The 21,718-nt window shown below is 37.8% G+C and overlaps 1 protein-coding gene across 1 annotated transcript in view; it reads right to left on the reverse strand.

Annotated features, from left to right (window-relative positions):
• Positions 1-460: 460 nt before the first annotated feature.
• Positions 461-21,718, reverse strand: part of SMURF2 (SMAD specific E3 ubiquitin protein ligase 2) — a 110,624-nt gene continuing 89,366 nt past the window's right edge. The window contains exons 11-19 of the mRNA XM_055408224.2: positions 17,475-17,667; positions 16,096-16,199; positions 13,762-13,876; positions 11,847-12,025; positions 10,919-11,056; positions 7,801-7,921; positions 4,832-5,033; positions 3,567-3,642; positions 461-3,231 (exon numbers count right to left, since the gene is read on the reverse strand). Of these exons, the coding sequence (XP_055264199.1) occupies positions 3,132-3,231; positions 3,567-3,642; positions 4,832-5,033; positions 7,801-7,921; positions 10,919-11,056; positions 11,847-12,025; positions 13,762-13,876; positions 16,096-16,199; positions 17,475-17,667 (1,228 nt within the window). The 3' untranslated portion in view covers positions 461-3,131. The remainder of the gene's footprint in view (positions 3,232-3,566; positions 3,643-4,831; positions 5,034-7,800; positions 7,922-10,918; positions 11,057-11,846; positions 12,026-13,761; positions 13,877-16,095; positions 16,200-17,474; positions 17,668-21,718) is intronic.

Here is a 21,718-nt window from a genome sequence, read left to right on the forward strand (position 1 = left end):
AATACAAAGAATATCAAAGCTAAAACACTCTGTAATAAATACACATACAATGAAAATGATAAAACTTTGTTTTTAAAGTCAGTTTGAGAGAAGAAGAATATTACAATAAGTGAACTAATTACATCTAGAAACAGAACAACTCAGCATTTGGTACAACCATCATTCTAACGTAAGTACATTAAATACCACAAATGGCAGCCATTGACTGTGCTGCAGCCTAAAGACAAGCAGGAGGAGCTGCTCTATCAAACTGTCAAGACGTCTGGAACAATCTCGTAACTCCCATCAACGCAGCCAGCTCAATGCACTGGAAATTCAAGCCAACTTAGTGTTATAAAATAAAGCAAATTACACTGTATTTAAAAGAAGGGAAACTTGTGCTCTGGACTGTAATTACAAGGAAAAAATAAAAGACTTGGTTAAAAATAAAACCCATTCAGGGCAACAAACTATGTGCAAAAACAAAATGTACACTATACACAGCACTATTTAAAAACTCTTTACACCAAAGAAGTAAGACCCTCTGAAACAAACTCACCTCTGTACTGCATATGAGCTCTACAAAGTAACCACTGTTCATAATTAAGCATTCATGATGCAAAGGCAATGTATGGAAACATGACATCACATATCTGAAATAACACAACTAAAGGAAGGATTAGAAAAAACCCAGCTAAGAGGGACATGTGGAAATAAATATTCACATTAAACATGAGGTGCAAGTCCAAGGTTGAATGGTTCATTAGGGGGTTTTGTCTGCTTAGCACCTGCTGAGAAGTAATCAGGTAACGTGACTTTGAAAATGAAATCTAAATCATGTTTTTATAAATTATGTTGGTGATACCATAGACTGTAAAGGAGGGGAGTTTATTTCTCTTAAAGCTCTATTAAGTCATTATAAAGTTAAAAAGGCACTCAAAAAGCGATGGTATTTGCCTGCTCTATTTTGTACATTATTTTGAGAGTAGCGTTTCATTATTACTGCATCTGTCAGTTATAATTTCTCTGAAGTGTTCATCATGCACTTACTTTTACTGAAAGATTATAATAGGCACAATTACACTGCGCTAGTGCTTTAATATAAAAGAGATGGACCTGCAACCAATAAGGTATTTTTGTGAAAGCTGAAAACTACTGAATCAAACGGTATTTCACGATGTTCTCCGGTACAACTAAGGATGCAGTAAGAAAACAAAGTGGGAAGAAACAGTTCAGCACAAGCACATCACTAATTCCCAGTTTATGACCAGCTTGCGTGTGGCTGTCAAATGTGGCCGAATGAAATAAATACACAGAAGCTACAGGAGTAGTTCTCAACTTTTTTTTAAGCAGCAAATTTTCCACCTCTTGTATTCTACCCATCCCCCCACCCCTCCTAGTCTCTGAAACCTTATGTGAAATTCCAATATATATATATATAAAAGAAAATTCAGAGCTGTTCTGGGTAAAAGGGGGTGGGGAGTTTGAGGCCTCTGCTCAAATACCAACTCGGCCTTTCTTCGCCCTCTCTGTCCCTCCTCTCTTAACCATGACTTCTGAGGCACCTCTGAGGAAGCCCTTGGCTCTAAGAACACAGGCTGAAACCAATCCATCAAATGAACGAACACAAAGGGCTGATTCACTTGATAATTAAGCTGCAAAATTTAAACAAAGCTGTCTCATCAAAATTTGCTATGCTTGATTTCACATCAATGTAAAAAATTAAAATAATAGTGCAGATTTCTGATGGCTGAATTTAAAAAACCACTCATGACTTCAGATTTTTCCAAGCTCTCACTCCAGAATTCTGGTTGCCTTCTGGATCATGCAACATGCCACGCCCCTTGAAAGCTGAATCTGGATGTTTCAAAATCAAATGATGATCTTCAACACCAAGGGAACCAAGATTCCCTTACCTCCAAAATTACTCTTCAGACTTAATGTATATGAGAGAGTTAGAATCTCTTTTTGGTTTTTGTTTTTAGTAATCACATCACCTGCCCCACCACCCCGACTTCATTTTGTTAGGTAAAAGCAGAGTTTTCTAAGCTTTGCTAAATAATCTTTCAAGCAGAGTTTTTCCTTTTTCATAATTTTAACCGATTAAGATATGAGCAGCTAAACAGAGATTCAGGATGGTTTACTTGATAGAAACTTGCCATAATTAAAATATAATATGAATTAGGTGCACTTTGTCATAGGAGACTTTGGTTTACAGAAATAGTACATATATATATATCAAAGATAAGCTGACCCAGTAACAGAATGAAAATCCCATCTCATCCACGTGATCTGAGTAGCTATAAAAATGCAGTATTTCCATTTAAGATGCAAAGTAAATCCAAAATACCTGATCATACTCATTCAAGATAAAAAATTAAGGTTTCTGTTTTAAAGTCTTAAAGAACAGGGAGCCCCTGAATGCATCATTTTATTGTAGCAAATAAGCTACTAAGTTCAGACTAAATGGTTGCATTAGGAACTTGACAACCAAAATTATATAGCTGTATTCCAGAGAATTCATGCTTGAAAAATATAAAAAAGACTCACTTAGGCTAGGTTGAAACATATAATGCTTCTAAAATATAATGCTTTGCTATAGAAAAATGCAATTAAACGTGTAAATGGCTTAATTTTTTTCAAAGATTCTTTTGTAGCCAATTGTTTACAAAGGTAGAATAATTCAAAATAATTTTATTTTTTACAAAGAGCAAGTACAGGAGCTGTTCAAAATCATGTATTCAAAATGAAATGTGACTTGTACCGACTGCTGAAGTTGTCTTGATGTTTGATAGAGTTGAAATCTGTGAAGTGATTTGAATAGATTACCTTTTATAAAAATAGTAGTAGTCTTTAAGTGTAGAATACTGCCTAACTCTGGAAATGTAGGAAAAGTCAGCATTCTTTAGGTTCAAGATATTAATTTTAAATAGCAGCTGAATGTGGCCTCATGGCAAAGCATAAAGACCTCTTTTTTTTTTCCTTGAAAAGGAATTTCAAAATTGTCCTTTCCCCTCACAGTGTCCTAAAATTTTTTAAAGGGGGGGTGGGGGGGGCATTTTCCTGTATTTCAGCATTCCTTGAAACTCTGCTGAAAGGAGGCTGTCTGTCCCTCAGGCTATAAATAGAGTCCTGGTAAATCCTTGAAGTTATCATTCCACAGCAAATCCACACGTTTCTTCGATGGCTGTTAGCAGCTTTTCATATAACTTTTCATAGCTTTCATAGGGCGGAATGTCTATTCGATTGAAGCTGTAAATAAGCAAATCACAGTTCATTCAAAACAGGGCAACTGACCTGGCAAGTGTATATTATTTTACACTAAACTAATACAGCCATATCACTTTGTGTCACACAGAAAACTACAAGAAAGAGGTTATATTTCTCTCAAGTTGAGATTTACTTGAAAACCCCCCAAAGGGATTTTCCTACCCATTTTGGATAATCTTAATCCATTTAAAAGGAATGATAAGCAGCTCTTTTAAGGGTCCATTCAGTAAAAAGAACAACAAATAAAATGTCAAATCTGTTTGAAAGTAACACCTACATACCTGGCACGAGGGAAAAAAGCTACTGAAGTAACTCACCAAGTGTGGGCTTTGGGCAGGTTGTTAGTGCAAGCATCGATCTGGTGTATGGTGAAAAGCCGTGGACCTGCGGCACCTGCAGAGGGAGCAGTGTGGGTCAGATCACCGCGGGCACGTGTATCAGTCTTCAAAATCTCAGAATAAAACTGGTACATAAACCATGGGGTCTAGAGCTAAGGGAGGACTGGTGACGCCACACAGCTGCCAAAAGGCCCAGGAAAAGACTCTGGGTTTTTAAAAGCTGGAACTGAGCTTGGATATAAAGGCTGATTCCTTGATCTGCTAGCCTTTCGATTTAAGAAAAAGTTCAGGACTGAAACCTTTTGCCAACTTCTATCTTCTATGGACAATCATTGTCCCAAAGGGGCAAATCCAAGATCCAGCACATATTCAAAAAGATGACAGCCTAATGTAAATTTAGGTTTCACGCCTCAGACTTGGCAGAGAGTCAAAGATCAGCAGTCTAGAGAGTAAAGAGTTTGCAGAAATACAACTTCACTTCATGCATCTGGGCAGTCTGCTGATAACGAGTTCTCCACATAGGGAATGCAAGCACGACTCAAGTCTGTTTCGCCATGAAATTCTGACACCCAGACTGAACGCAGCACCGTGGAGTCATGTGCCAGGCTTGCTTCCTACACCCAGGCGGATCAGCAGCAGCAGTTTTAAAAATGAAGAGCTTCAGAGGTGAAGGAACACTGCCACCCAGTGAAGCAGCACAATCGCTAGCAACACCCCAACTCATCCCCCAGCTGAACGGCTTCAATGGAAACAGTTCCTAAAAACGGAATATGGCTGTGAGATGGTCTGATGCCATGCATTAACGGAACGTGCTCTGGTCAGACAAATGGCTCCCACGACTCATGCTGCCTCTATTAAAAGATTAAAAAAGTAGAGGGGAGAGGCCTCCCAAGTGGGTAAATGTTTGCCAGGCTGAGAAGTGAACATGGAAGCAGACAGACTTCCCCAGAGGAACGGGCAACAGCCTTCTAAAGCGAGGTGTCCAGAAAAGGCAGAGCATCAGCACACACGTCTCTGACACGTGGCACTCACTACAACCACAGAGAACCCAGCAGGAAAGGCTCTTGGGAGGGAACAAAGGAAAGGAAGGAAAAGAAGGTGTCAAGACACGAGAGTTACAGATAAGAACCAGAGTGAAAAGAGAGCCTGTTTATAAGCATGTTCGTACACCATCTGCAACACCAAATACTAACCCCCTGCCCCGCGATGAGACACCAGATTGTCTGTGCCTCTCTCTCTCCTACCTTGTAAAGCCTTGAAGCCCTGCAGAGGCACTCGGGAGGAGCCGGTCACAAACTGAAGTAGCCGTGCTCGTCGTTCTTCATCAAAGAACTCCACAGCCTTCCAGAACCACTTGACAACGTTGCTGTCTGGAGTACAGTGTTTTAACCGGGTGTTTACCTTCCAGTCATTAACATCTATCTTTCCAAGTCCACAAATAATGAGCTGTTAAAATATTGCACAAATAATGAGCCAATGGAAACCTAAGTCAGGCCAAAAATTCCTTAAAATGGAACTAGATTTGCAATGTTGCTTTCATATGGTGTCCTTAATCGAGGGTAGACGTCAGAACCATCTGGAAAGTTTTTCAAAATATACACGCTAGGTTCTATGCTCATATTTTAATTCTGTGAATCTGGGGTGAATTAGGATCTATATTTTTAAAAAGCTCCAAGAGTACCTACACACTGCAGGTTCCCTACCCAGGATCTGAGAACCACATGGTGGACATGACAAGATGAGAAGTTCCATAATCTCACAGTAGAATTCTAAAAAAAATGTAAATGATCAGAAACTAGATTCAGAGAAAATACAGTTTACATATGCCTTCCTTAAGACTTGTATCTGCTATTCCAATTTCAACATTTATTAGCTTTGGAATTCTGGGCAGTTCAGCTCACTTCCCTTGGCCATAGTTTCCTCTGCAGTAATAAGGCAGTAATATCTGTTTCATTACATCCTGTGAAAGCAACCAATAGTGCATGGGCATTCAAGAAATTGTGTTGAATAAGTGGTACAGTCTGCTTAAAGGTGGGCCAAAGTACAAAATATATGAATGCGCTGTTACAGAGCTCTCCTTGGCATTCTGATGCAGGCTCAGTATAAATGATATATCAAAATCACTTTGATACTATTAATACTCACACCTCCTTAGGGTCCAAGACAGAGTCATTTTACTAACCTGTGTATACACTGACTTATGATAGTGTGTAGTACAGAACATAATTCAACCTGCAAATCCCATAGTTTATAATTATACTAACCCAGTGTAACATTAAAATAAATTATATATATATATTTCTTATGAAAAGCTTAATTTCATTAGCAGTAGAAATTATATAATAAACCCTAACATTATTGAATAAAACCTGCAACAAAGTTTCTACAGGGTTCTGAAAAATACTGAATCACAGCTACATGAACAGATAAGTGGTTATCCAAATAGAATTACAGAAGTACTTGTAATAGTGAAGAAACCTCTCAAAATTCCTTTCTTCAGAGGAGTGGTAACTTTAAGGCCAAATTATTTATTATATGAACAGAAAAAAATGCATCACATTTCAACTTTATTGTCATTCCTGCTGTGTTTTATTCCTCCTCCTACTTCCTTCTGGTCATTTCACTATTGAATAGTTCAATCACGAAAAGAATGGGGATGGTATTGAATCAAACCAATCTTTTTAGGTTTGTCTAACAGATCTGTTAACAGATTTAGTTAGAAAGGACACTGAAGTTAATCAATCAAATCATGTTTTAAATTATGTATAGACTTCCAATATTTATACTATCCCTAGAATTGATGCTTTTGAACTGTGGTGTTGGAAAGACTCTTGAGAGTCCCTTGGACTGCAAGGAGGTCCAACCAGTCCATCCTAAAGGAGATCAGTCCTGGGTGTTCATTGGAAGGACTGATGCTGAAGCTGAAACTCCAATACTTTGGCCACCTCATGCGAAGAGTTGACTCATTGAAAAAGACCCTGATGCTGGCAGGGATTGGGCGCAGGAGGAGAAGGGGATGACAGAGGATGAGATGGCTGGATGGCATCACTGACTCGATGGACATGAGTCTGAATGAACTCTAGGAGTTGGTGACGGACAGGGAGGCCTGGCGTGCTGCGATTCATGGGGTCACAAAGAGTCAGACACGACTGAGCAACTGAACTGAACTGAGGCACTAATTAAATTTTGGGACCTCAGGTAGAATAAAATCTCATTACTTTTCAAAGTAGTTCAGTAGCAATTCAGATGTATCTGTTAAAAGGTCTTAATTATAAAACCAAACCTAACTCACTGGAAAAGAGCCTGATGCTAGGAGGGATTGGGGGTGGGAGGAGACGGGGACGACAGAGGATGAGATGGCTGGATGGCATCACCGACTCGATGGACATAAGTTTGAGTGAACTCCGGGAGTTGGTGACGGACAGGGAGGCCTGGCGTGCTGTGATCATGGGGTCGCAAAGAGTCGGACACAACTGAGCGACTGAACTGAAGATGCTTTAAGGAGTATCTTTAAAATAAAACAATGGTTAACTGGTTATTGAAGTCTGTGTTAGTAACAAAAATTTCCAAGGAGACTGAAGATGTTTAGACAGTCGTGGAAAATCGCTCAGTCATGTCCAATTCTTTGAAACCCCATGGACTATAGTCCATGGAATTCTCCAGGCCAGAATACTAGAGTGGTTAGCCTTTCCCTTCTCCATGGGATCTTCCCAACCCAGGGATCGAACCTAGGTTTCCTGCATTGCAGGCGGGTTCTTGTTTAGATAGAGATGATCCTAAATGTTTCCTCTAGGTTTTTGTCTATCAAATGCTTTCTTGTAAAGCTTAACGTAAATCCAATTGGGTCTAGGTTTTTATTCCAAATAAACTGCAATATGGTGGAGACCAATTGATAAAGTTTCACTTAACTAAATCAAGAGCCATTTAATAAAAGAATAGAAAATAACACTGTAAGAGTATATACAAAATACACAAAACCTGTTAAAAGGAAGATTGGAAAATATGGAAAAATAAAGGACAGTCACAATATAAGAGAGACTACCTGCAGAATTTCCAAAACAGGAAAGGCTTTTCCTATGAGTTAGAATTCTCACAGCAACACATAGAAAAACTTCAAAAGCACCAGAGATACAACTCCTCTAAAACTAAGCAACAGAAACTTCTCAACCTTACTTTGTTACACTGGATGATGTCATGACATTCATACACTGACCTCTAACTCCTTCTCATCAAATGTCTTCAGCAGATGCTGTGGAATTACTTCATTAAATCCTTTCTGCAGGGCCAGGAATTGCGCCTCAATGCCTCGTAAAAATCTCCAGTTCACGTAAAGCCTGGAAACATTGGGCAGGGGTTTTGTATGATCAAATATATTCAGATTTGGTAATTACTATGAATCTCTAGCACATTAGCAACATTGCACTTTTTACAAGTGTCTAGCATTAAGAATTTAGTCTAAAATCTAAAAGAATCTCAGCTTACTGAAGGTAGATGGATCCTCAGCAGTGAGGAAGTTCAGTATAAATTATAAGCAGTATAAATTAAAAAGCAGTAACCTTCCACTAACAAAAGCAGCATCGCTGCAGCAACTCTTCACTTCAGAAAAACTCCTATTAAACTGGAAGTTGGCTGGACAGCAGATGGGTCTGAAAGTTAAAATCTAAATGAAACGATTTTCTCAGCTTCTAGCATGCATGCCAGTAACCAGAAAAAAGAGTCCATTCAACCGAAAATGTCTTTTTCTGATTTCACTTGAAAATACAATCTGAACGTGTTGGGTGTTTTCTTTATATTTTGTGGGCTGTATAAGGGGGAAGGGGAGGTAAAGAGAATCCCCATATCCAAAATGAGAAGAAACAGTAAAAGCCACTAGCAAGCACTTTTTGACTACTCGTTTTTCCCTATAGGCTTTAAAAGCCCTGGAAGATGTAATTTTAGCAACAAAAAGTACACAAAACTACATCTCATGTGTAGCTCTACTTACGGCTTTGTTTGGACTTAACACTTTCTACATGAATTGCTTTTTTTTTTCTTTAAATCATGTTTTCTTCCCAGGAAAACTTATACCTCACAAACCTCAGAACTACTCATACTTCCAATTTGTCAGGATTTCCTTTCCCAAACTTGGGAGAAATAATTCTCTAAGAAATAAGTTACTTAATATTAACTGTATCCCTTGGGGGACCTCATTTTCCTTTGTTTAAGGACACATCAAAACTGTACACCTGTAAGTTTTTCTTTGTAATTTTTAAAATTCCAAAACCGTATCTGGTAAGGGATAACTGGTGGTAGTCCTGTCAGACTCTCGTGCCACCCCCTGGACTGCAGTCCTCCAGGTTCCTCTGGCCTGAGATTCCCCAGGCTTCCTTCTCCAGGGGATCTTCTTGACCCAGAGATTGAACCCATGTCTCCTGCACTGCAGGTAGACTCTTTACCACTGAGCCATCTGGGAAGCCCCAAGGAATAATTACTGTGTGCTGTGAACATGACTGAATCCTGGAAAGTGAGCAGTCAACTCTAGATCCTGGAAGTGACACACTACTGAACTTCAGGAAATTCCCATTCTTTCTTATTATTTTATTTTTTAATTGGTGTGTGTGGGTGTGTGTGTGGATTCTGGGGAGGTGGGGGCCACATAGCTTGACATGTGTAATCTTAGTTCCCCATCCAGAGATCAAACTTCAAACTCATGCCCCCTGCCGTGGAAGCATGGAGTTCTAACCACTGGACCATGGGGAGGTCCCTCATTAAGTTACAAATGTAATACATTTGTTATTAAAAGAAAAATCATAGTTAAAAAATCAAACATTAAATGTGGAGACAGAGTAAAACCCAAAAGTCCACTCTTTTACCCTCTTTCGTCTCTACTTCCAGGCCTATCACTTCCATCCCCCTACCCTAGGCAACATTTTATTGGGTAAGTGGTCTTCCTGAACATCTTCTCTATGAAAATAAAACAATACAGACTTTGTTCCAAGACAGGCTTTTTAAGTGACAGCCTATGCAGAATCTGTTTTTTTAAATAGCCACACAATATTCTGTTTAATATATCTCATCATTCTCTTCTACAAACATTTTGCAGTTTTCAGGGTTTTTTTACAAGTAATATTTAAACAGCCTTATATTTCTTTAATTACAAATGTGTTTCCAAACAATAGATCCCTAAGAATGGAGCTGCATATGCATTTTCATTTTGGCAGCTTTTTTCAAATTGTTTTCCAACAAAGCTCTACCAGTGTTCACAGGCTATGAGACTGATGGGCCTCATCCGTAAACCAAAACATTTCAGCCAATAAGACATGAGGACATATTCTGTGCAAAAAAGTACAGCAAGCACACTTCTGTGTACATATGGTGAAGTTCAAACTCCTAAATTTGATTATCATAGTTTAATGCTTAGAAATACTTTACATACCATGAGCCAAATGATCTCACTTAATACTTCTAAATTCCTCAATCAGCAGGTGATTTTATAAAACTTGAACATTTTCTTGATTTTTTATAAGAAATATAGTACTTCTTATATATCTATATTTCTTTAATAAATATTTCTACTATATATTTAATATATATCAATATATTTGTTTTCATAAATTATATTTCTATTGAAAACATTTATTTCTTATATAAACCCACAACATCTTTATTTACAAATAAGATTAAGTCCTAGTAATATAGCACAAAAGTACTTCTGCACAGCTAGCTGTGGGAGCTACACTACACATGACATGACAAACCATGTTTCCTGAAATTAGTGCCTTTGTACAGCCCCTCTTTCAACTGAACCTGGGCTGGTATGTGACTCGCTTTAACCAAAAGCAGAGGTGATGTTGGCCAGTTCCAGGCTTACGCCTTTAAAAGATCCCACAACTCCTCCTCCTGTGCTCTGGGAAACCAGCCACCCGATAAGACGTCTGGCTACTGTGCTGAAGAGAGAGGCCTCTGACACCACATGGAATAACCAAGGAGCCCAGCCAACAGTGAGAACCAGGTGCCAGATGGTGACCCAGCATCCACTCCAGCCAGTCCTCAGCAGGCCAAGCCACCCTGAGTGAAACAGCAGATATGTGAGTGAAGAGGCCATCTGAACATTTCCACCCCAGCTGACACCATGCGGAGGAGCAATGCGGTACCCCTGTTGTCTTCGATCCAAGTAACTGACCCACGTGACCATGAGAAATAACAAAATGGTGGTTGGTTTTAAGCCACTTAATTCTGCAGAAGCCTATTCTGTGGCAGTAAGTAACACTACCTAAGCATCGGTGTTTTTTCGTACCACCATTCTACAACATTAAAACAAGTCTCAGGCTTAAGAAGATACAAGTGTTTACCTGACATATTCTTTTTTATTTTCTTCAGTAACAGGGATGCTCTTGCCATTTGGTTTAAGTTCATGTTGAATGATTTCACCATAGGCATTATGTTCGACACAGAAGGTATGGTCCAAAACACCTGTGGTATCATTCTCGCTAGAAAGGAAAGAAAGGGAAAGACACGTGACAAGAAAATCTAAAATTCAGATCTTGGAGATAGAGTAATTGGTGAGACAAATAAAACTAAGGTAGTTTTATGACATGACAAACAGAGGAACATCTGACCCTATGTTCTTTTTACTAGTTCTTATGCCACCGTTCCTCCTAGTTGGGGGGCAGAAAAGTCAAAGAGCTTTAACCTTCATAAACCCTGGGAACATTTTATTGAGTAATGAGGAAGCCCTGGAAAGCTGGGTTTTACACAGGGAAACCTCAGTTCTGTTTGGCTTTCAGATAAGAAGTTTTATCAGAATCTCGGTAATCCAAGTGACCAAACACCTGAGGAACCCCACTGAGAAAGCTACTTGTGTACTTGGTAAAAACAAGCATGGCCAGTGTATCTTCACAAACAAATGACCTGCCAACAAACAAACCTGACTCTTACAAACACCCTTTTTAAAGTATGGTTTCAGCAGAAATATCTTATTCTAACACATGAAAAATGGAAACAGAACCTGCATCATGTTGAGGAAATCACCAAGTGCTTTTAAAAAGAGTATACTACATTTTCCCCTTTTAAAGTAATACCACTTTTGCTAAAGTTTAGGAATTTGAAAAATACACAAAAGCAGTAGAAAGAGGAAAAGTCTCATATGGTCCCATTACTCAGATGGTCACCCTTAATATTTTCTGTGCATCATGTTTTATATTTCAAAAAAAGTACATCCATTTTGAAACATGTATCTTTTAAGAGCTCAGATTCTAATGAACAAGACTCAATACATACAGTATCCACACTAAACTGTTATGAAGATCTGGATCAACTAACTCCATGTCATCCAAAGTAATAGACTTCCCAAGCAACTGTTTATAGAACGGCAACGTGAAACCACCATCAATATAATGTCCATGAAACACAGCCATTCCCATTATTCGTCCAACAAAGTGGAAGTATGATAAATGTTCCTGAAATTGAAAAGAGTTTATATAAATATTCAAAGTAGATATACTATCCAGGGAATTTTTAATAAAAATTAAATATGTAAGCAACAGTAATTTTTAAAATAATAATATCAACTTATACTCCAATTTATAACTATTTAAGTGGATAAGTTATCATATCAAAGCTCAATACTCATTAGGGAGAGTTTCTATAGGGCATACTTAAGATACTATACTTTGCTATAAATTATTACAGCAAAGTCAATGTCTCTCACAAAGAAAGGGCAGTCACGCTGTAAAATTTATCCTCAGAAATTAAGTCTAGTCCCTCTGCAGCCTCACTAAATCTCCTGCAGATCCTGTTCTCTCTCCTCCCATCTCCTGCTGAGCTCCTTATAATCATGGCTCTGTCATGGGGAAAACCTTTCAATTCTCTACCTCCCTGTTCTCTTGACCTAACCAAAAATTGAACTTCAAAATATCATAGATTTAAGAGCACAGACTTCATGTCTAACTCGGACTAGAGTCCTGATCCTACCAGTTACTAGCTATGTACATTTGGGCAAAATGCTTAACCTCTGTAGAAATAATTTTACATTATCTGGAAAAATGAGGGTAATAATAGTATCTCAAAAGGGTCTCTGTGAGTAGTAACATGAGGTGATAAAGCCCAAGGCACTGGACCTGGCATATGGTAAATGCTCAACAAATGTGAGCTATTATTACTACGGTGAATGAGCTGGTCAGGCAGAATCTTCACCTAAAAATCTTCCCTTTAGGAAGAATACCTAGCAAGGAACCTACCGTGCCTACCATGTTTAGACAGATTTGGTCTTCCATGATATATTGTTTTATTACTGTTGGATATTTGTATTTTAAACTTCTACTTCTCTGTTTAACAATCCCTAAACTCACCTTTGAGCCTCCCTTTTATCTTAGAAATAGCACTTTTAAAAAAGCAGTACCTGTTCACTACAAAATATTTAGAAAATACAGACAAGGAAAAAAAGCCCATAGTCTTAACACTCAGAGAAAACCACTGTAAGTATTACAGTGTGGATCTTTTCAATGTTCTCACATATACGTATGTTTACCAAAGCTGCATCATTCTATTTTGTTATCTTTTTTTCACCTAATATATTACAAATACTGTCTTTACATATCATTATCCATTATCCCACAACATCATTTTAGGGGCTCTGTAATATACCCCTGTATGGAAAGATAATAGAAATACTATAAAACCAACAAATGAGTAACAGCTGCTAACTCTTGTTGAGTACTTAATATGTAATAGGGATAATAATGTATAGCACTGTTCAGGGTCTCATTTAACAGTCATAACCCTTCTCTCAGGTTCAAATTATATTTTATCATTGAGGCTTAAGTCAATGAAAGTCACAGAGCTAGTTAGTAACAGGACCAGGATATGTTCTCATGTTTAATTCCAGAGTCTAAGCTCTTAACCACGTCATTCTGCTTCATGTCATAATTTAATCAACCCCTCTTATGGACAGCAATGTTATTTCCAGTTGGGGCTACTATAAACAGTGATGCAGTAAACCTCCCTGGGCCCAACTGGTGTATACACTCATAATCATTTACCTAAGAAAAAAAATTTTTAAAGAGGACTTGCCAAGTCCAGGGATGTGACTTCAACAAAGACAGCAAACCTATGTCATAAACTACACTGACATTTAAAGATGAAAAAACATTGTAGGTCATAAGTTAGTTCATATCATTATAACCACCAATCATACCGGATTAACTGCAGAATCAGGATTGATTTGCAATGTATAGATATCATCTCTTGAATACTGGAAGAGGCCATAGTAAGGATTCAGCATTTCATGTGACAAGAGATATAACCACTCCCTAAAAAACAAGATATGCCAAAGGAATTTTTTGTTAATAAATATACTTTTACTAAGATATGCTATTAATGTTAGAAAAGAAGTTTTTAATAAAACAAAATAAAGCACTAACTAGTTATGTAAGATCACTCTGGAAAAGTATAGCAACGCATGGAGCTCAACAAAGTGAGGGTGGGAGGGAGGTTCAAGAGGAGACAGTGTACGTACGGCTGATTTCTGTTGGTATATGGCAGAAACCAACACAACATGGGAAAGCAATTATCCTCCAATTAAAAATAAATGGAAAAAAAAAGAATAATCTACCAAGCCCCAAAGTAAGTGGAAACCCTTGTTTTATTATACTGAACTCATATCTCACTCAGTTTTGGGTAATTTTATGACATTTTAACATCACCGAATATAATAATCATATCCAGAAGTACCATTAGATGCTGCAGCCCAGTGGTCTGTTACTTTCAATTGCTAAACAAATTTGTGATCCATAATAAATATAAAATGAAGGGAAGAATATGGTTTTATTTCAAAACCTCCATGTGGTCCCATCCATACCACCCTGATCCTCTCCTAATCATGGCAGTTTTATACTAGTTTATATTACAATATATAACATTCATACATAACTAATTCATGTATTATTGTTGGTACGGTTTTAGTAAGAAAATTTCATTATCCATTTCCACTATCTGTTTTGTGTAAACCCTAGAATAACCATGATAAACATGTAAGTGATGAGAAACTACCAAGGCCTTTGGGAATAAAAGGGCAGGCCAGCACTTTCTGGGGATGTTTCATCCCACTTCTTGGTTTCAAGCACACATCAGTGTTTTTAAAACCTATAATAAACAGTTCTATCACCTTAAACTTATTAAATCATTTACATTTTTCAAAGTATGAAAGACAACTTTTTGTCTTGGTGAGACAGAAATAAAATCACTCATCTAGAACTTAAGGTGACGTCCGAGTCTCAACTCCTGTCACTCCTCAGCTAGGAAAGGCATGTAAATGATATACTCTGATATTATGAATTAAACAGGTGAATAATATAATTTTAGGAAATGCAGTGAAACACTATTAAAATAAAGGAAAATGTTTCATAGTTCTATCATTTGATAGAGACTAAATCAAATCATTATGCTTAATACTTGAAAAGTCTAGAGATTAAAAAGTGAGATCTCCAATAAGCAACGTTCACACCTAATATGTCTTATATGTTTTTTATGCATATATATGTTTTTTAAAGGCTTCCCTGGTGGTTCGGTGGTAAAGAATCTGCCTGCCAAGCAGGAGACTCAGGTTCAATCCCTGGGTTGGGAGGATCCTCTGGAGAAGGAAATGATAACCCACTACAGTATTCTTGCCTGGAAATCCCCATGGACAGAAGAGCCTGGCAAGCTATAGGCCATGGGGTTGCAAAGAGTTGGACACAACTGAGCATGCATGTACAGTGATCAGTTCTAAAAATCCAAACTAAAGAAGCTATCCATTTGCAAGTAAAATGGTCACAGAAAAAGTTTACAGGTGAAAATGCCAAATAGCAATTATGGGACCTGGTGGAAACACAAACTTAATTTAGGCTAGATTTAGATTAGGGGAGACAGAATTATCATGATGGTCCTTAAAATGTTTTAACAAAGAAGCTATAATGTTTCTGCTGCATTTATATATAGTGTATTCTCACACCTGGAAAAAAATACTTGATGTATGAAGGCAGCAGAAACATCACATTGAATGTACTGAAATAGTCTATGGAGAATTTATGATATACACACATACTTCCAGACACAAACATTCCTTTAACAAGGTTAAAAAGCATGGCAATGGAAGCAAAGGGAAACAGTATTCAGTTTAGAATACACATCATTAAAATCTCAAGATTATTCCTGACAATGTGAAGCAGAGGGAATAGCATGTACTGAACGGGAGAAACAGAGAAAATATCAGGCCTGTAGGCCCTACCAACAGTCCACATAGGGTTGCAGCTAGTTTTCAGAGGTCTCACTGGAAGACATGATCCATTAGGGAGTTCACAAATACTTTACTGGCAGCAGTGCTATACTAAATAACTTCATTATGAATGCATCTACTAGGGTATCCTCTGTATTGCAAACATTAGGTAACATTATGTTAGAAACTAAACACCAATGAGAAGGTTATACCAGAGTGTATCTAATTTTCAAATATAAGGACCTATATGTCATTTACGGAAGAGTATGTCTTTACCTGGCAACCCCTCCATAGTCAAGGCCTTCTTCTCCACGAAATTTTATCATTAATCGCTTCCAGAGATCTTTTGGTCTCATTTTCATGACTTGTCGATATGATTCCTGAAAAAAATGTTTAATATACTATTATTACTAGGTGTTTTTAACCTGTTGTTTAAACTCTCCTTCCCAGTCCACCTACAAAACATATTTTAAAAAGGTGGAATGTGTTCAACAATCAAATCAATGGATCAACTCCAAGTGTTTGGAACCTCATGGAACTTAAAACAGATACAGTTTAATACTACTAAAAATCAATTCCTTTGATAGACATTATATTAAAAGCCTACTAAATGCAAGACTCCGTATTTAAGTCCTATGAACTATAGCAATGATACCACTCATATTAAAAAATACAATCTGACAGAAGTATCACATTTTTTAAAGTTAGACGACCTAACCCAGGTGACAGATTCCAGCAGAAAGTAAAAGTAAGGAAAAAAAAGTTTCAAAGAACCTAAGAACTGTTAATGTGATCCTCACTACACTGACAACTTTACATTATTTTAAAACTACAAATGACTGAGTACAAACAAGGTCAGAACTGTTCTGAGAGAAAAAAGTTCATCCTTTGGGAGAAGGATTATGAAGCCCCCAAACATCTCTTGCCCTGGGACCCTCTAATAAATGGGAAAGTCCTGCCTTGGACCTCTTGCCACTTATTATGTAAGAACATTGAAGCTTCTATTAGAGCTGTAAAACCCAGAGATAAAAGGACATACCAGCAAGGAAGATTTTCTATAAATTAAGGAAGCAGTCCAACAGTAATTAGACAAAATGATTTTGTGATCTAAGAGTCCCTTACCTTTTGGAAGAATTAGAAAATAAGGGATGGATAATATCTGTGGTCTTTTAAAATTCATGAACAAATCAGTATCTGCAATGCAGGGACCAAGCTGCATCCATCAGAACCTCTCACACTTCATCCCATTCAAATGTTTATCTTATACATTAAATCTCTCCAATATTACTGCCTTTACTCCCCACAAGTAAGAAGAGAAATTAATGAAAATTCTCCCATTTTAAAGAGATTAAAGTGGAAGTCGCTCAGTCGTGTCCGACTCTTTGCAACCCCGTGGACTGCAGCCTGCCAGGCTCCTCTGTCCATGGAATTCTCCAAGCAAGAATATTGGTGTAGGTAACCATTTCCTTCTCCAGGGGAGCTTCCCTACCCAGGGATCAAACCCAGGTCCTCCCACAGTGCAGGCAGATTCTTTACCGTCTGAGCTACTAGGGAAGCCCTTAAAGAGATTGAGTCCCCTGAGTATATACTTGGAAAACAAGTTCATCACTGAAATTTAAATTTTCTCTATTTTAAAATCAGACTTATAAGTTTACCTCAAAAATTTCTTCCCTGGAAACCTCAATGCGGCAATGGCCAGCCTGAGGCTGTTGCTGGGAAAGTTCCTGCCGCAGAATCTTAAGTTTCTGAACTAGGTCTCGCTTGTACCGTGGGACTGTCAGACACTCTGTGTCATCAGGGCACAACGACACCACCTGCTGTTGCTGGTCTTTCAATTGGTTCTGCCGACTGAAAATAAACAAATATTAGTAAAGAATTTTTTTTAAAGACTGCAATTATACATTTAAAATAGCACTGCATGCTAAACCAAGCCTATCTATATTATTCTGAGGCCTTGTTTTAGTCTTAGCTTTACATTTCTGACAACAATAAACTGGCTCCAAAGTTTATTTCTTAGAATTTATGGAAGTGGACAATGAGAGTTTTACCCAAAAAGCTTTATACAGCTGCTGAGAGCAACTTTCTCAAGTAGTTTCCATTTTCCTCAACTCAGTTTACCAGCTCTCACTCCAGAATTCAGGCACATGCCAAACCCTGTGCCTGTTATCTAGAGTCTGTCTCTCTGAGACAAACAGTTGGAACTGGCAGTTTAGCAGGCCCTCTTCTCCTATGCACACTACAGGCTAGACCGCAGGAATGTGGGAAGTCACAGAGAAATGAGCACTTTATAAACAAGTCTAAATGCGTTATAAAGTGACTATTTTTCTTTTCTTTTTTTTTTTTGGCCATGCAGTGTGGCATGCAGGACCTTAGTTCCTAGACCAGGGATCGAACCTGTGTCCCCTGCAGTAGAAGCATGGAGTCTTAACCACTGGACCACTAAGGAGGTCCTTATTTTTATTTTTACTGTGATAAAATATACATAACATAAAATTTACCATTTTAACCATTTTTAAGTATTATAGTCAATGGCATTAAGTACATTCACATTGTCTCTTATGCTAAAGTGACTTCTAACTGCATATATAGTTTACCACAAATACACAAAAATAATCTTCCAAGTACAGCAGAAACATAATTTTTAGAAGGTACATTGCCTAGAGATATATTTATTTTCCTGACAAAAATACTGTAAGCTGCATCTAAGAATTTTTTTAAAGAATCTTATGACATAATGAATGAGTTAATTTCAGTAAACTGTCAGGAAATAAAAAGTCAGGTAATTCACTATTAATGTCTATGCAAATGCTGAATGATTCAGTTGGAAACTAATTTCACACACATCAGACAAGAGTACAATCTTCTAACCTAAAAGTAAAGGACAATGGTAGCTATGAGAAAATAAAAATAACTTTCAGTTCTCTAACAAATCATTCAAACTTACTTTACATATAATGATTCAATAGGTAAACGCCCAATTTTATACCTAGAACAAATAACTATCCAAAAAAATGCAGCTTTGATGAAAATGACAAATCACCATTTATTCTCATAAGCATTGTAATAAAGGTGTTTTTTGTATACACACACATATATAAATCAAAACAGAAAATATTAAAAATACTCTTTAAACAACAGTATTAATCCTATCCCCAAAAAAGAACTTGGGTATACGAAGTTAAAAGATACAAAACTTTAATTCAAAGGGGATCAGAGACTTCAACGTAAAACCTAAAGCCAAAAGTCTTAGGTGCCAAAGCACAATCCATAGAAAAACAAATGAATAAAATGAACATCACTTAAGTTTCAAAGAACCTTTACACTCTTCAAAAGACACTGTTAAAAAATGAAAAGACAAGTCACGGTCTAGGAGAAAATCTTTCTAAAGCTTATAGCTGACATAAAACTTGTATTTCAAGCATCTAAAGAATTCTCAAAACTCAAAACAAAAAAAACTCAGTTTTTTTTAAAAAATGAGGCAAAAAATTTCACCAAAGAAGATATACAGATGGAAATAAGCCCATGAAAAGATGCTCAACATTATTAGTCACTACAGAAAAGCAAATTAAAACTTAATGAGAATTCTGTAAAGCAATTATCCTTCAATAAAAAATTAATAAAAACTTAATGAGATACCACTACACATCTATTAGAATATCTAAAATTAAGATTAAACATACCAAGTGTTAGCAAGAGCAACTACAACTCTCACACACTGCTAGTGGGAATGTCAAATGGCACAATCAGTTCAAAAAACAATCTGGCAGTCTCTTCAAAAGTTAAATACAAATCAGTCATTTGATGCAGCCTAGGTGTTTATTTATCAAAGAGAAGTGAGAGCGTATGTCCACAGAAAAACTTAAACATAAATATTCGTAACAGTTTAGTCACAGCCCCAAACTGAAACAATCCAAATGTTCATCAGCAGGTAAACAGATTCATAAATTGAGGTCTATCCACACAATGGAATGAAAAGAAATGAACTATACAGGCAACAACAGAGATGAATCTCAATTAATTACACTGGGTAAAAGAAATCAAACAAAAGAGAGTACACACTGTATGAATCCACTTATCCAGAACTCTAAAAACTGCAGTGTATAGTGATAGAAAGCAAATCGGTGGTTGGCTGAAAATGAGGTGTGGACTGAACTGTGTCTAAGTAAATAAGTTGAAGGCGTAAGCCTTGGCACCCCTGACTGTGACCTTATTTGGACACAGGGTCTTTGCAGATGTACTCAAGTTAAATGAGGTCACACTAGATGAGGATGGCCCTAAACCCAACAGATTGGTATTCTTACAAGGAGAGGTAAATTTGGATCCAGAATATAGGGGAGAAGCTGTGACATAGTAAGAAATATGTTTTGGAGCATTTTTTGTTTCAGTGAGGTGACTGTTACACAGTTACAGGATGGGGCCTGGTCACAGGAAAGACCAAGGCTTGATGAGAAGCCTAGAACTTTCAGTGCCATCCCCCCAACCTCTGGGGAGGGGGGAGAGGAGCTGGAGACTGAGTTAATGATCAATCTCTCCTATGTGATAACATCTCCATGAAAACCCCGAATGCTGGTGTTCAGGAAGCTGGGTTGATGAACACACTGCAGGTGCCCAGAGAATGAAGCACCTCGCAGGAGAGTACATGGAAGTTCCATGGAGCCCCCAGCCCCTACCTTGCCCTATGCCTCTCTTCCATTTGGCTGTTCCTGAGTTACACCCGTTATAAAAAAAAAAAAAAAACTGGTAATGGTAAAGAAATAATTTCCCTGAGTTCTGTGAGCCATTCTAGCAAACTGCTGAACCCGAGAGTCATGAGAATGCCTCGATTGATAGCCAGTTGGCAAGAAATATGGGAGGCCTTGTTGAAACTGAGCCTTTCACCTGTGAGGCCTGATGCTAACTATGGGTGGCCTTAGACTGAATTCAAGTCCGTAGATGGGGAGAATTGAAATGTTTGAGGAAAAAACTCCCACACTTGGTGGCAGATGTTTTGTGGGTAGACCAGATCGTAGAAGGCCGAGTGAAGACAAGGAACAGACTGGAGTAATGTTCCCACAAGTCAAGGAACAGCAAGGTTTCCAGGAACCAACAGAAGCTAGGAGAAGGGCATGGAACTGATCCTCCTTGAGAGATTCCAGAAGGAACCAACCCTGGGCCAGCCTGGCTCTGAACTCCAGTCTCTAGAACTGTCAGAGAATGAAATTACATTGTTTTAAACCACCTAGTGTTTAGGATTTTGTTACGGCAGCCTCAGGAAACTAGGGAAGGGGTGGGAGGAAGGACCACCAAGAGGCTGTAGAGAGGCAGGAGGAAACTCTCGGGGCAGTGGATACATTCACTATCTCCATTAAGGTGAGGGTCTCACAGTATATAATACGTCAAAACAAACCGTACATAGAAAATATGTACAATTTACTGTGTGTCAATTAAATTTCAACAAAGCCAATTTTAAAACAGTTCATCAAAAAAGTCTACAAATAATAAATGCTGGAGAGTGTGGGAAGAAAAGGGAACCCCCACACTGTTGGTGGGAATGTAAATTAGTGTAGCCACTATGGAAAACAGTATGGAGGGTCCTGAAAAAACTAAAAATGGAGCTACCATATGATCTAGCAATCCCACTCCTGGGCATGTATCTGGAAAATATGACAACTAATTCAAAAAGATACATGCACTCCAATGTATATAGCAGCACTATTTACAAGAGTCAAGACATGGAAGAGACCCGAGTATACATACTCTCACTCACATACAATGAAATATTATTCATAAAAAGAATGAAATGTTGCCATTTGCAGCAACATGGATGGACCGTGAGAATATTATACTAAGTGTAATAAGCCGGAAAGGAAAGTTAGTCGCACAGTCATGTCCGACTCTGCGATCCCATGGACGGTAGCCC

The sequence above is a fragment of the Moschus berezovskii genome, chromosome 20 (assembly GCF_049115385.1).
Source record: "Moschus berezovskii isolate FMDL1 chromosome 20, NW_MosBer_1.0, whole genome shotgun sequence".
Taxonomy (NCBI): Eukaryota; Metazoa; Chordata; class Mammalia; order Artiodactyla; family Moschidae; genus Moschus; species Moschus berezovskii.